Source organism: Entelurus aequoreus, linkage group LG17, assembly GCF_033978785.1.
Source record: "Entelurus aequoreus isolate RoL-2023_Sb linkage group LG17, RoL_Eaeq_v1.1, whole genome shotgun sequence".
NCBI classification, from domain to species: Eukaryota; Metazoa; Chordata; class Actinopteri; order Syngnathiformes; family Syngnathidae; genus Entelurus; species Entelurus aequoreus.
The window spans coordinates 43968265-43981259 of record NC_084747.1 but is presented as its reverse complement, the minus strand read 5'-3'; the positions used below and the strand labels follow the sequence as shown (position 1 = coordinate 43981259).

Sequence of the window (12995 nt, the reverse complement as noted above, 5' to 3'; positions counted from 1 at the left end):
ATTGCAGACTCGACATCTGCTCAAACACTTGGCGAGGAAACAAGCACTCCAGCAGCACTTAAAGCAAGCTCCACTTTTCCAAAATGCGCTAACTTGAGCGATTTTACAAGGTGATTTCAACACCTCCACATTTGGTACTAAAAACTACAACCAATATGCACGTTACAATCAAACAGCAAATGTGTAATAAACACAATATTTACAGTATAAACAATTTGTAGGACGCAACATAAGACAAGACATTCAGCTGCATGGCAAAGACTTCAGCAGCGAGGCAACATATCTAGCCTATACACTACTGCTATCTACTGACTTGGAATTGCAACAGCATGGAAAGTCTACTGTATAATACTTGCAAATGAGACTCAGAAGTGTAATAATAAAACAAGATATAACAACAGGACAGCACAGTTATCATAATCAGCTCATTATTAAATGTTACAATAAAAAATAGATTTTATTATCAAACAATTAACATTTATCAACACATGAACACATGAAAATACAAAAAATTGGTACCAATAAGTACCGTTATCAGTTCAATTGTTAAACTAGGTACCCAACCTGAGTCACGATACAATACAATGTTGCGATATTGTCATATGGGAATATACTGAATTCTACTATACATAGTGTACTGATAATTGTAAAATGTAGCTTGAAATACAAGGTGTGTGTGTGTGTATATATATATATATATATATATATATATATATATATATATATATATATATATATATATGTGTGTGTGTGTGTGTTTATATGTATGTATATATATATATATGTATATATATATATATATATATGTGTGTGTATATGTATATATATATGTGTATATATATATATATACATGTGTATATATATATGTATATATATACTATATATATATGTGTATACAGTATATATATATATCTATATATATACATGTGTATATACTATATGTACTGTATGTATGTATATACTATATATATGTATGTATATATATATATATGTGTATATATATATATATATACATACAGTATATATGTGTGTATGTAAATGTGTGTATATATATATATATATATATATATATATATATATATATATATATATATATATATATATATATATATATATATATATATATATATATATATATATATATACACACACACACACAATACAGGCCAAAAGTTTGGACACACCTTCTCATTCAATGCGTTTTCTTTATTTTCATGACTATTTACATTGTAGATTGTCACTGAAGGCATCAAAACTATGAATGAACACATGTGGAGTTATGTACTTAACAAAAAAAGGTGAAATAACTGAAAACATGTTTTATATTCTAGTTTCTTCAAAATAGCCACACTTTGCTCTGATGACGGCTTTGCACACTCTTGACATTCTCTCGATGAGCTTCAAGCACACCTGTGAAGTGAAAACCATTTCAGGCTTCAAGAGGTCACCTGAAACTAGAATATAAAACATGTTTTCAGATATTTCCCCTTTTTTTTGTTAAGTACATAACTCCACATGTGTTCATTTGTAGTTTTGATGCCTTCAGTGACAATCTACAACGTAAATAGTCATGAAAATAAAGAAAACGCATTGAATGAAAAGGTATGTCCAAACTTTTGGCCGGTATTGTATATCGTATAAGTATATTGCCATATCAATATTTTTCTCACACCTACAACATTGGTTGTGTTGCTGTTCTGTTGTGCAGTATACTTATTAACAAATGACAATGTGTTTAAAATTAGCTACCGTTTTCCTTTCCACTCTCTAATGCACCCGAGATCCTTTTTGGATTATTGCTTCTGCACGTCTTCCCACTGGCGCTCTTAAATCATTGAGCATGTCGCTCTCGCACGCTTTAAGCTTTCATTTTGAAATGATTTTATTTTGAAATCCCTCAATGGACCAGCCCTGCCTCACGTCTTTTAGCTGCTGCACCTTGGTACACGCTCCCGCTCTCTCAGGTCACCTGATCAGCTGCTCCTGACTGCGCCAAAAACTAAATGCAAGCTCACAGACAACACCATTTCTTTTCTGTAGCCTTTGGCCTTCTGTTCAAGCTGTTATTTTTTTTATTTTGTTTCACTTTTCATTGCTTCAACACTATCGTCTTATTGTGATTAATTTCTGCATTTTAATTTTATTCGTATTTTTTCTAGATGTACTTTCGTCAGTTTCTGTGCCTTTTATTTAGTACGTCGTTGATAAAAAGAATTCCATTCGTATTACACTTGAGATAAAAAGTGCATTTGCGTGATAGAGTATCATAAATAAATGGCGGTGATAGAATAAGATGCGACATGGTTTTTAGAATGTGTCCTCCAAGGTCCACGCAAGTAGTCTTTAAGTCTGCGCCATCAAACAATCAGCGTCACGTTGATTCAATCAAGCTTCCTCCCGTCTGAGGAGCAGCGTGGTAAAAATCAGGTGGACGTCTGACCGCGCGGAGGTCACACGCTTACCTCGCCTGTAAGAACGTCACGTCTGGACAGCAGCAGGTCAGGACGGAAGCCAAAACACACTCTCACGCCTTCAGCCGGCACAGATGAGCCGTCAGCTTCGTTTAAAGTGCTCTCGTGGCCGGCTGCCAGACTGTGGAGCTGCAGAGCACCGCCTCGCACATAACTTCACACGGCCCAGAGATCTGTTTTTTTTTTTTTTTTTTAAGTTCTGCTTCCGCTCTCAAGGAGACCAGGATTTACAGCAAAGGGATGTAATCGCATCTAAAACATGAATTTTTATGAAGCCTATCAGAGGTTCATGTCTCTTACAAGGGCTTGAAAACGGAAATGAGCTTGGTTGCGTGCCACCATTCTTGTCTGCTTTGAAAAGTAATACGCACGTCTGCCATAAGTAGTCAAACAGGAAGTTGGCCATTTTGATTGGACTAAGTGGACCTTTTAGGGTCATTTTGAGGAGTTCTACAAAAACAAAGTGACGTTTAGTCCGATCGCTACCAAACTTGAACCACGGACTCTAAATTACAAGAGTTGTTACAGCCTGTGAGCGTGGCATGGCGGTGAAGTTTGATGACTCGCCTTAAAAACTTGTAATGAGATACAGCTTTTCACGCCATGTGGGTTTAATGTGCTGCCATCTTGTGACTGTTTTGTGATACAACAATACTGCCTAACCTTTTTTTTTTTTTTAAATGTATTTATTAATTAGAATATACTTTTTACTACTTGGGGCGGCGTGGCTCGGTTGCCAGCAACTAGAGGGTTCCATGTTCGAAACCCGCTTCCACCATCCGAGTGTCCACCGTGGAAAAGACACTTTAACCCCCCCCTGCTCCCAGTGCCACCCACACTGGTTTAAATGTAGCTTAAAGATGTAGATAATGGGTTTCACTATGTAAAGAGCTTTGAGTCTGCAGAGAAAATCGCTATATAAATATAATTCACTTCACTACTACAGAAAGCAAATTTGTATGGTATAAATCAGGAGTGTCAAAGTAATTTTAGCTCAGGGGCCGCATGGGGGAAACTCTGTGCACATGCGGGCCGGACTATTAAATTCATGGCATTAAAACTAAAAAATAAAGACAACTTCAGATGGTTTTCTTTGTCTTACTTTGGCCAAAAATAGAACAAACACATTCTGAAAATATTACAATAAAAATATTTAAAAAAATATCGGTAGCGGTAAAGTTTAGATCCATGAAGGAAAGAAGAAAGTGAATCAATGTTGTTAACTGAATACATTAATATGCATAAAAGATTTCAAAAGGCCACGGCCCCCTGACACCCCTTCTCAACTGTCTATGCGACGTCAAGGCTTGGTTAGCCCAGAATGTTTTAATAATGAATGAGGTAAAAACGGAAATTTTAGTTTTTGGTCCAGCCCTCACTGACTTGGGACCGTTGCAAAATTATGTGCGTCCCAAAGTCACCAGCCTTGGCGTCACTATAGACAGCGATTTTAAACTTGACAAACAAGTCAATGGCGTTTTAAAATCGTGTTTTTATCATCTTTGTCTTTTAGTAAAGGTAAAACCATTTTTATCTTTTAACCTTTTGAACAAGTCGTGCATGCTTTTATTTCAAGTCGCCTGGACTACCGCAATGCACTTTATGCTGGCATTAGCCAAAAAGCTCTCTCCCGGTTGCAGTTAGTCCAGAACGCGGCAGCACAACTTTTAACAGGGGCCAGGAAACGCCAGCATATAACCCCAATTCTTCAGAATTTGCACTGGCTCCCAGTTCATCTTGGAATTGATTTTAAAACCTTGCTGTTTGTTCTTAAAGCTTTACATGGACTGGCACCTCAGTATATCTCGGACCTCATCCCAATTTACAATCCTGCGCGCGCTCTGAGGTCCGAGAGCCAGCTCCAGCTCGTGGTGCCCAAGACCAGACTTAAAACCAGGGGAGACAGGGCCTTCTCTGTGGTCGGCCCTAAGATCTGGAACAATATGCCCCTCCATGTTCGAACTGCTCCCACAGTGGAGTGTTTTAAGTCTCGTCTTAAGACCCACTTTTATTCTCTGGCTTTTAACACTCCGTGAGTTGTGTGGTCCTCTGTGTTTTTAAAATTTGGATTTATATTTACTGTTTTAATTGGTTTTACCCTTTAAAATCTTTTTAATCATATGTATTTTATATTGTTTTTTATATTGGTTTTATATGTATTTATTTTTTGTTTTTATTCAGTCATTGGTGGAGCTAAGGATAATATTTGAATATTGTTTTTAATATTGTTGTGCAGTACTTTGGAAACATTTTGTTGTTTAAATGTGCTATATAAATAAAGTGGATTGGATTGGATAAAAAAATATATATATATATATATTTTTAATGAATTAAGTAACGTTTATGACAACCTTTTTCCAAAACACAATATAGAATGTGAGACACAACAGGATAATACATACATTTATCATTTGTTTTCAAAAAAGGTTACAAAAAAGTGGGACCCCAAAGATTTACTGTGGGACCCCATTTGTATGACTTGATGGGGTCCCTGGGACCCCATTTTGAAAATTCCTAGCGCCAACACTGATGGAGTATTGGTGCGTGCAAAACAGCAGCAGGCGACTGTGGCCTGCGGGCCGGTTCTAATACTAATCAAATATAATCCCGTGGGCCATAGATCATTCATTCGTGGGCCGGGTCGGGCCCGCGGGCCTTGACTTTGACACATATGGTATAAATTTAAGTCTGATTCAAATCATTTTGTTTCAGATTTAAAATAAATGACATTTGCCTGTTATTGCTTTTAGGTGCGACATCGCTGGTGCGAGCTAGTGGTCAAACACGGACACGCGGAGGCTTATGGCGACGTGGAACACTTCCTGCGTCATGATCAGGTAAATACACACCATTTACTTCTCTATCCTTCATGTCAGGTTGTCCTGTCATGAGGTGTATGTTGCAGGCCATGGGCGTGTATCTGTACGGCGAGCTGATGCTTCAGGAGGACGCCGAGCAACAGGCGCTGGCTCGTCGCTGCCTCTCATTGGTCAGCGAAGAAATGGACCAATCAGCACGCAGGGTGGTGGAGGAGATGGTGCTGTAGCAAGTGCAGGTGACTTTTAATCTCTATGGTTTTGCCTTCGCTAGTCTCTGAATATTCTAAACTCTTGTTTCTATGCCGGTGTTGAAGGAAGTCCGCACTCTAATGGTAAATTGAGTGATAATTGAATGTTTAATTATCACAAGTACTTTTATCTATACTCAGGTATCACTTGTCTACCTTCTCTGGTGCATTCCTCTCTGATCCCACTCTGTGCGTGTGTGTGTGTGTGTGTGCGTGTGTGTGTGTGCACGCGCGTGCATATTTGTAGGCTCAGGATGGGGCCTTTTTATGGCGTCACATTAGTACCAAAAATCCAAGCGCATAAAAACTGTTATCGCGCGCTGATTCTCCACTTCGTGCGCGCGCGTGACACCCTTTTGCGCGCGCGTGGTGCTTTTCTGCGTGCGCGCTGTCTCGGTCTGTGCGCTGTCAAGTTTCATTTTGGTACTTTGGGGGCGGGCATGCTTAGACCGCCCCTTCTTTCTGATTGGCTTTGAAAAGAAAAAAGAAAAAAAAAAGAAAAGAAAAATACAACTTCAAGTAGGTTGTTAAAAAAGGCAGATGAAGTGAAACTATAGCAATGCTTTTCTTTACACGTTCTCATGCACACAGATACTCATGTTATGAGAAGTATATTGTTTAAAAAATATTAACATTAATTGTTGATATTTTAAACATCTTTCAGATTACATTGCTCGAATTCAAAAACCACATTACTACACAAATATTAGGCCCAATGTGCAGGATTATTCTATTAGTATTAGTTATTTTTATGTTTTATCATATATTAGCCTATTTTTATATGGTCTTATTATATTTATATTTCAGTTTTTATTGTATTTTATTTTATTTTATAGTTTTTCATATTATAGTTTATTTTTATGTTTGATTATATCTTATCTTATTTCATATTATTTTTGGACTTTTACCTGATGTGTATTTTAATTATTTTTAATCCATTTATTTTATCATCTAGTGTTTCCTCAAAGAGCCCTCTGGATCTCCACGTCCAGAGGGTTCCTGTGATTGGCTATTGTCATTGTGTTGTTATTATTATTGTTGTTTGTTTATTTTTATGTACATGTTTGACTGTCTTCATGGGGTGTGGGTGTTATTTCTCATTTTGTTTTTAACTATGTAAAGCACTTTGAGCTGCATTTTAAATGTATGAAAAGTGCTTTATAAATAAACATGTATTATTATTATTTTTAGTAATAGTACCCTTACAATCACTCCAAACCACTTCAATAACTTACCTCTTTTTCAGCCAACATTTTTTTATCCACTTCTTCCTCCGTAAATCTTGATACATATTGACGATGACCCGCCCTGCTATACTTCTGATTGCTCAAAGCCAATCAGAAAGAAGGAGCTGTCTAAGCATGCCCGCCCCCAAAGTACCAAAATGAAACATCACAGCGCACAGACCGAGACAGCGCGCGCGCACAGAAAGGCACCGCGCGCACGCAAGAAGGCGCCGCGCGCGCACACAAAGGCACCAAGCGCACAAAAGGGTGTCGCGCGCGCGCACGAAGTGGAGAATCAGCGCGCGATAACAGTTTTTACGCGCTTGGATTTTTGGTACTAATGTGACGCCATACCTTTTTCCAAGGTTTCACCGCAGCGCTGTCGGGATTTGTTTATCAGAGAAAGAATTTGGGAATGCGCTCGTCAAACAAACGCAAGAGAGATAGTAGGTCATTGAGTGTGTGTGTGTGCATGCGTGCGTGTGTGTGTCTGCGTGTCCGTGTATGTCTAAGGATTTCCAAAAGCAGATACAAAGTATTTTCTAGCCCCTTTGAAATCTACTCTAAGTTGGTTGTTGGGGTCCATAAAATACCGATTGCGTTGCATTGTAGAAATCCTTATTTTTTCGCCTTTTTTTGTACAAAGTTATGCACGTAGTTGGGCTGCCTCGACCTGTGGGTAGTGCCCCCACGTCACCACATTGGGCGGGCACTATCTACCAGTAGGTTTGGACATCACTAGGTCGATATTTTTTTTATAATTCCTTCTTTTTGGAGACTTTCATAAAGATCTACTGTGTAAGTTTGTAGATGATCATTTGGTAAAAAACAGGAAGATTGACTCTGGTGGGGAAAAAAAACGAGCGAAAATTCAGGGTCGATGGCATAATCGCGTTGTATTATATCGTGTTTAGGGCTGCAACAAATAATCGATTAAATCAATTATAAAAATAGTTGGTGATTAATTTAGTCATCGATTCGTTGGATCTATGTATGCGCATGTGCACAGGCAATTTTATTTTTATTTAAAAAATGTTAATTTTAATTTTTATAAACCTTTATTTATAAACTGCAACATGTACAAACAGCTGAGAAACAATAATCAAAATAAGTATGGTGCCAGTATGCTGTTTTTTTTTCAATAAAATACTGGAAAGGATAGAAATGTAGTTTGTCTCTTTTATCCGATTATGAATCGATTAATCAAAGTAATAATCGACAGATTAATCGATTATCAAATTAATCGTTAGTTGCAACCCTAATCGTGTTGTATCGGACTTGAAGTGTAGTCTATTATTCTACATTGTGACTTTATTATGGTGACATTTTTGGAATGTTTTAATATTTAAAGTTTAGTTTTGTAGCAAAATGTAGGTTGATAGAATACTGGGCTGTTCAAAGTGTGGCTTTGACGTGAAAGAACCTGACACATACTTCATATAGTGCATGCAGGATTTAATAACAAGCTTACATTCTTTCTTTTTTTTTTTTAACTTTGGGCTTTTCCCTGTCAGGGGTCGTCACAGCGAGTCAATCACATGAATGCTTTTGGGTTTTTTTTTTGTGGTTATTTTACACCCTGTACCATCATTTGCAATGATAACATGCTTACATGTCTTAATAATTACTATAATGATAGACCTTGTGGTTCAGGTGGTATGTCTGTGCTTTCGGTCTGATGCTTTTTAACGATGACATCCAGCTCTAAAATCCTTTTTAGGTCACGACCAAGCGTCGCCACAAGACAGGTTTTATCTTTACACACACACACATTAATGGAGGCCGCTTGATGCCTTGGCCCAGGATGCGAAAGTCTTTTTTTAGACGTCTGGCCTTAGTCTGATAAACATCTATTTTGTGTGAGTGGCTGGCTAGCTGGTGGTCCTCATGCTACATGTATAGGACTAATGATTGGGCTTGTAACTAAAATGTCAAGTGATATCATACTTTTTTATTCAGGACAGTATCAGTACAAGTAGAGGCTTTTAGAACAACCAATCTACCACGTTTGTGTAAACCAATTAAAATGATGGACGACTCATGCATGTTAGACTTGTAACTGTCCTCCTCTTTGTGCTTGTAAACGACACGTCACTCCCTAAAAAGCACTTTATTCCAAAAGTACATGCCTTTGGAATCCCTCCCGATCCGCTTAATGAGGGGCGAATATCGCCGGGTTAGCCGAGCGTGGCCGAGGGAGAAAAGAGTAAGAGAGAGAGCGAGGCAGGAAGGAGAATTCAGAGTTCGGAGGATTGTTGTTGTTTGTTGACGACTGTCCGGGCTGTGAGGGTTCCTGGCGTGCTGATTTGTGACTTATGATAAAAATCACATTGCCAGGGATTACCACATAACCCTGACCCAGCGGCCGGCTGCCATGGCAACCAACAACACACACGCAGGCCAGAGCCAAGAAGACATGATTATGTGGGAGTGCACAGCAGCGAAAAGTATGATGAGCGGAGTCAGGGGGGGGGTCTTCAGGTGTGTGTGTGTGTGTGTAGGTGTCAAGTCAGTGGACAGCCACTGGGTTGTGTGTCCTGTCTCCATGCAGGCACAGAGCTTAGCTGATTGGTGAACAGTGATTGCTTTCCTCTTTGTTCACAGTGGCTAAGTTCTGCACCTGAGGAGAACATTGTCCACACTCCCACACGGCAAACCTGATTCATTTGACTTTTACCGTATTTTTCGGACTATAAGTCGCAGTTTTTTTTCATAGTTTGGCCGGGGGTGCGACTTATACTCAGGAGCGACTTATGTGTGAAATTATTAACACATTACCGTAAAATATCAAATAATATTATTTAGCTCATTCACGTAAGAGACTAGATGTATAAGATTTCATGGGATTTAGCGATTAGGAGTGACAGATTGTTTGGTAAACGTATAGCATGTTCTATATGTTATAGTTATTTGAATGACTCTTTCCATAATATGTTACGTTAACATACCAGGCACGTTCTCAGTTGGTTATTTATGCCTCATATAACGTACACTTATTCAGCCTGTTGTTCACTATTCTTTATTTTGAATTGCCTTTCAAATGTCTATTCTTGGTGTTGGGTTTTATCAAATAAATTTCCCCAAAAAATGCGACTTATACTCCAGTGCGACTAATATATGTTTTTTTACTTCTTTATTATGCATTTTCGGATGCATACTCCGGAGCGACTTATACTCCGAAAAATACGGTACTTCCGTGCTTCACACATTTCTACATTTGTTTGTAAAAAAACAAAACTTATTTTGGAGTACGGTAGCATGAAGCCTTGATGGTGAAAAGCTCCAATGAACACCTCTATCCAACCCTCCTATTGTCGCCAAGTGTGGGGTCCACAAAAGCAAATAACCGCCAGTGTTGTTATAACTCGTTAATTAGCACCGGTTCAAAAAACACTGGCATTAACAGTTGTGGCTGTGGGCAACCTCCTGAATTAATTTCAGCTTTATCTACCTTTGCATGCGGTTTAATATGTTGGTTGTGCTCTTCAGCTGTTGGTATGAAACTGTGTGTTCCACTTCCTGTTGTCTACAATGAACTCATAGTGGTAGTAGGGCTGGGCGATACGGCAAAAAAAAAAAAGATCACAATAAATGTTTTGATATTATCCAATCTCGATTAATATCACAATTTTTCTTTTTATTAAAGGCTCATTGTCCCGTGCAGGATTATACCGAGTACAGTTGCTACTGCAGTATCTTGTATCAATATATACTGACAAGTGTTCATACTGTAACTATGATTGTGTTTACTAGAGGTGCAACATTACAGGTAACCCACGCTACCATCCATACTTTGTCTTAGGGCCACGGTTTTGCTTCTTTTTCGGTACGTTTTGTGGGGGTAAAGAGAACAAATTTCTTTCTCTCAAAGTTACTTAGTTTTTTTTTGCTTGTCATCGCTGGTGTAGTGAATACTATAATACTTTTATTTCAAGTTCACGTTTACTAAACAACAGTTTCAACTATTATTTGTAATCTTTGATTACTTGTATACATCAGTGCTTCTCACCAGTGTTTTGGCAAACGGCAAGCGGGTTATTTCAGGAACAAAATGTTTTTTATTAGAGATGTCCAATAATATCGGACTACCGATATCGGCTGATAAATGCTTTAAAATGGAATATCGGAAATTATCGGTATCGGTTTCAATATTATCGGTTTCAAAAAGTACAATTTATGACTTTTTTTTAAACGCCGCTGTGTACACGGACGTAGGGAGAAGTACAGAGCGCCAATAAACCTTAAAGGCACTGCCTTTGCGTGCCGGCCCAGCCACATAATATCTACGGCTTTTCACACACACAAGTGAATGCAATGCATACTTGGTCAACAGCCATACAGGTCACACTGAGAGTGGACGTATAAACAACTTTAACACTGTTACAAATATGAGCCACACTGTGAACCCACACCAAACAAGAATGACAAACACATTTCGGGAGAACATCCGCACCGTAAAACAACAGAACAAATACCCAGAACCCCTTGCAGCACCAACTCTTCCGGGACGCTACAATATACTCCCCTCAACCTCTTCATGCTCTCTCAGGGAGAGCATGTCCCAAATTCCAAGCTGCTGTTTTGAGGCATGTTAAAAAAAATAATGCACTTTGTGACTTCAATAATAAATATGGCAGTGCCATGTTGGCATTTTTTTTCCATAACTTGAGTTGATTTATTTTGGAAAACCTTGTTACATTGTTTAATGCATCCAGCGGGGCATCACAACAAAATTAGGCATAATAATGTGTTAATTCCACGACTGTATATATCGGTATCGGTTGATATCGGTATCAGTAATTAAGAGTTGGACAATATCGGAATATCGGCAAAAAAGCCATTATCGGACATCTCTATTTTTTTATTCACAAATTCGAAAATTATTTAAACAAAAAGTGTCAGCTGAATTTTTTTTTTTAGTACATACTATATCAGAGGAGTTGAATCATTGCAGACACATAAACAAAAAGTCTGATTAAAAATATTTAGAGATAAAAAATATTTTTCTGAATAAATTAGTTGGTGTGTTTATTCCCCCAGTCGGGACCAGTACAGTATAGTTCATTGACAGACAAGTGAGTGCCTGCGAGTGCGCATTCAGGGCAGGATTACTGCGCACCACAACGTAAACTTTCTGATCCTTCTCAGTGTTGTATTTCACTTTCTATGCTAGTGTTAGTGTTAGTCATATTTCTCTATTTACTTCTTCTGGGCTGCACTTGCACTGTGGAAGTGGAAGAGGCATAGTTCAACGCTGATTGAACTATAATTACGTCGTGACCAACCTGACTTACGTGATGGTGGAGGTCGTGCACACACAAACAAAAACACGTTCACACAAAAACAAACAAACACACACACACACACACACACACACACACACACACACACACACACACACACACACACACACACACACACACACACACACGCACACACACACACGGTCCAATAAATGCGTATTGTTCCATGCAGGATTATACCAAGCGTCGTTGCTTCCCTGTTTACTACTGCGGTGACTTCTGACAGACAGTTCTGCCATGTTTGATCGAACTCAAATAAATCGCGATCAATGATCACGATCATACAATCGCCCAGCCCTAAGTGCTAGTATTTTTGCTGACTGAGCACCTTGCTCCTTACTGCGATTCCAACATTAATTCTATGCTGTTAAACATACTTAATGATAATATGAATGATCATGTCAAATACAGTTGTTGTACAGACTATTGTTACTAAAATGAGGAATTAGGAATGGATTGATTTATGTAATGTGGAGCATAGATGGTGTACATTAAACTACAGTAATAATGTATTGTATATATAGAGTACATTAAATGACAGTAATAATGTAATGTGGTGCATGCATAGTGTACATTTAACTACAGTAATCATCTAATGTAGTGCATACATGGTGTAGATTAGACTACAGCATTAATGTATTGTATCCATAGAGTACATTAAACTACAGTATTAATGTAACATGGAGCATAGATGGTGTACATTAAACTACAGTATCAATGTGTTGTATATATAGAGTATATTAAACTACAGTATTAATGTAACATGGAGCATAGATGGTGCACATTAAACTAGAGTGTCAATGTATTGTATACATAGTGTACATACAACTACAATATTAATCTAATGTAGTGCATACATGGTGTAGATTAAACTACAGCATTAATGTATTGTATCCATAGAGTACATTAAACTACAGTCTTAATGTAA

At 38.1% G+C, this 12995-nt stretch overlaps 2 protein-coding genes across 5 annotated transcripts in view; one reads left to right on the top strand and one right to left on the bottom strand.

Moving 5' to 3' along the window:
• Positions 1-12995, bottom strand: part of fancc (FA complementation group C) — a 122961-nt gene that overhangs the window by 20465 nt on the left and 89501 nt on the right. The gene's annotated exons all lie outside the window — the stretch shown is intronic.
• aopep (aminopeptidase O (putative)) overlaps positions 1-12995 on the top strand; it is a 203733-nt gene that overhangs the window by 188233 nt on the left and 2505 nt on the right. For 3 of the 4 annotated variants that reach the window (XM_062025735.1, XM_062025734.1, XM_062025733.1), the window contains 2 exons: positions 5222-5308; positions 5377-5526. In XM_062025735.1, the coding sequence (XP_061881719.1) occupies positions 5222-5308; positions 5377-5517 (228 nt within the window). In that variant the 3' untranslated portion in view covers positions 5518-5526. Of the gene's footprint in view, positions 1-5221; positions 5309-5376; positions 5527-12995 lie in introns of those variants that run through there. The other variant, XR_009821729.1, reaches the window with a different exon arrangement.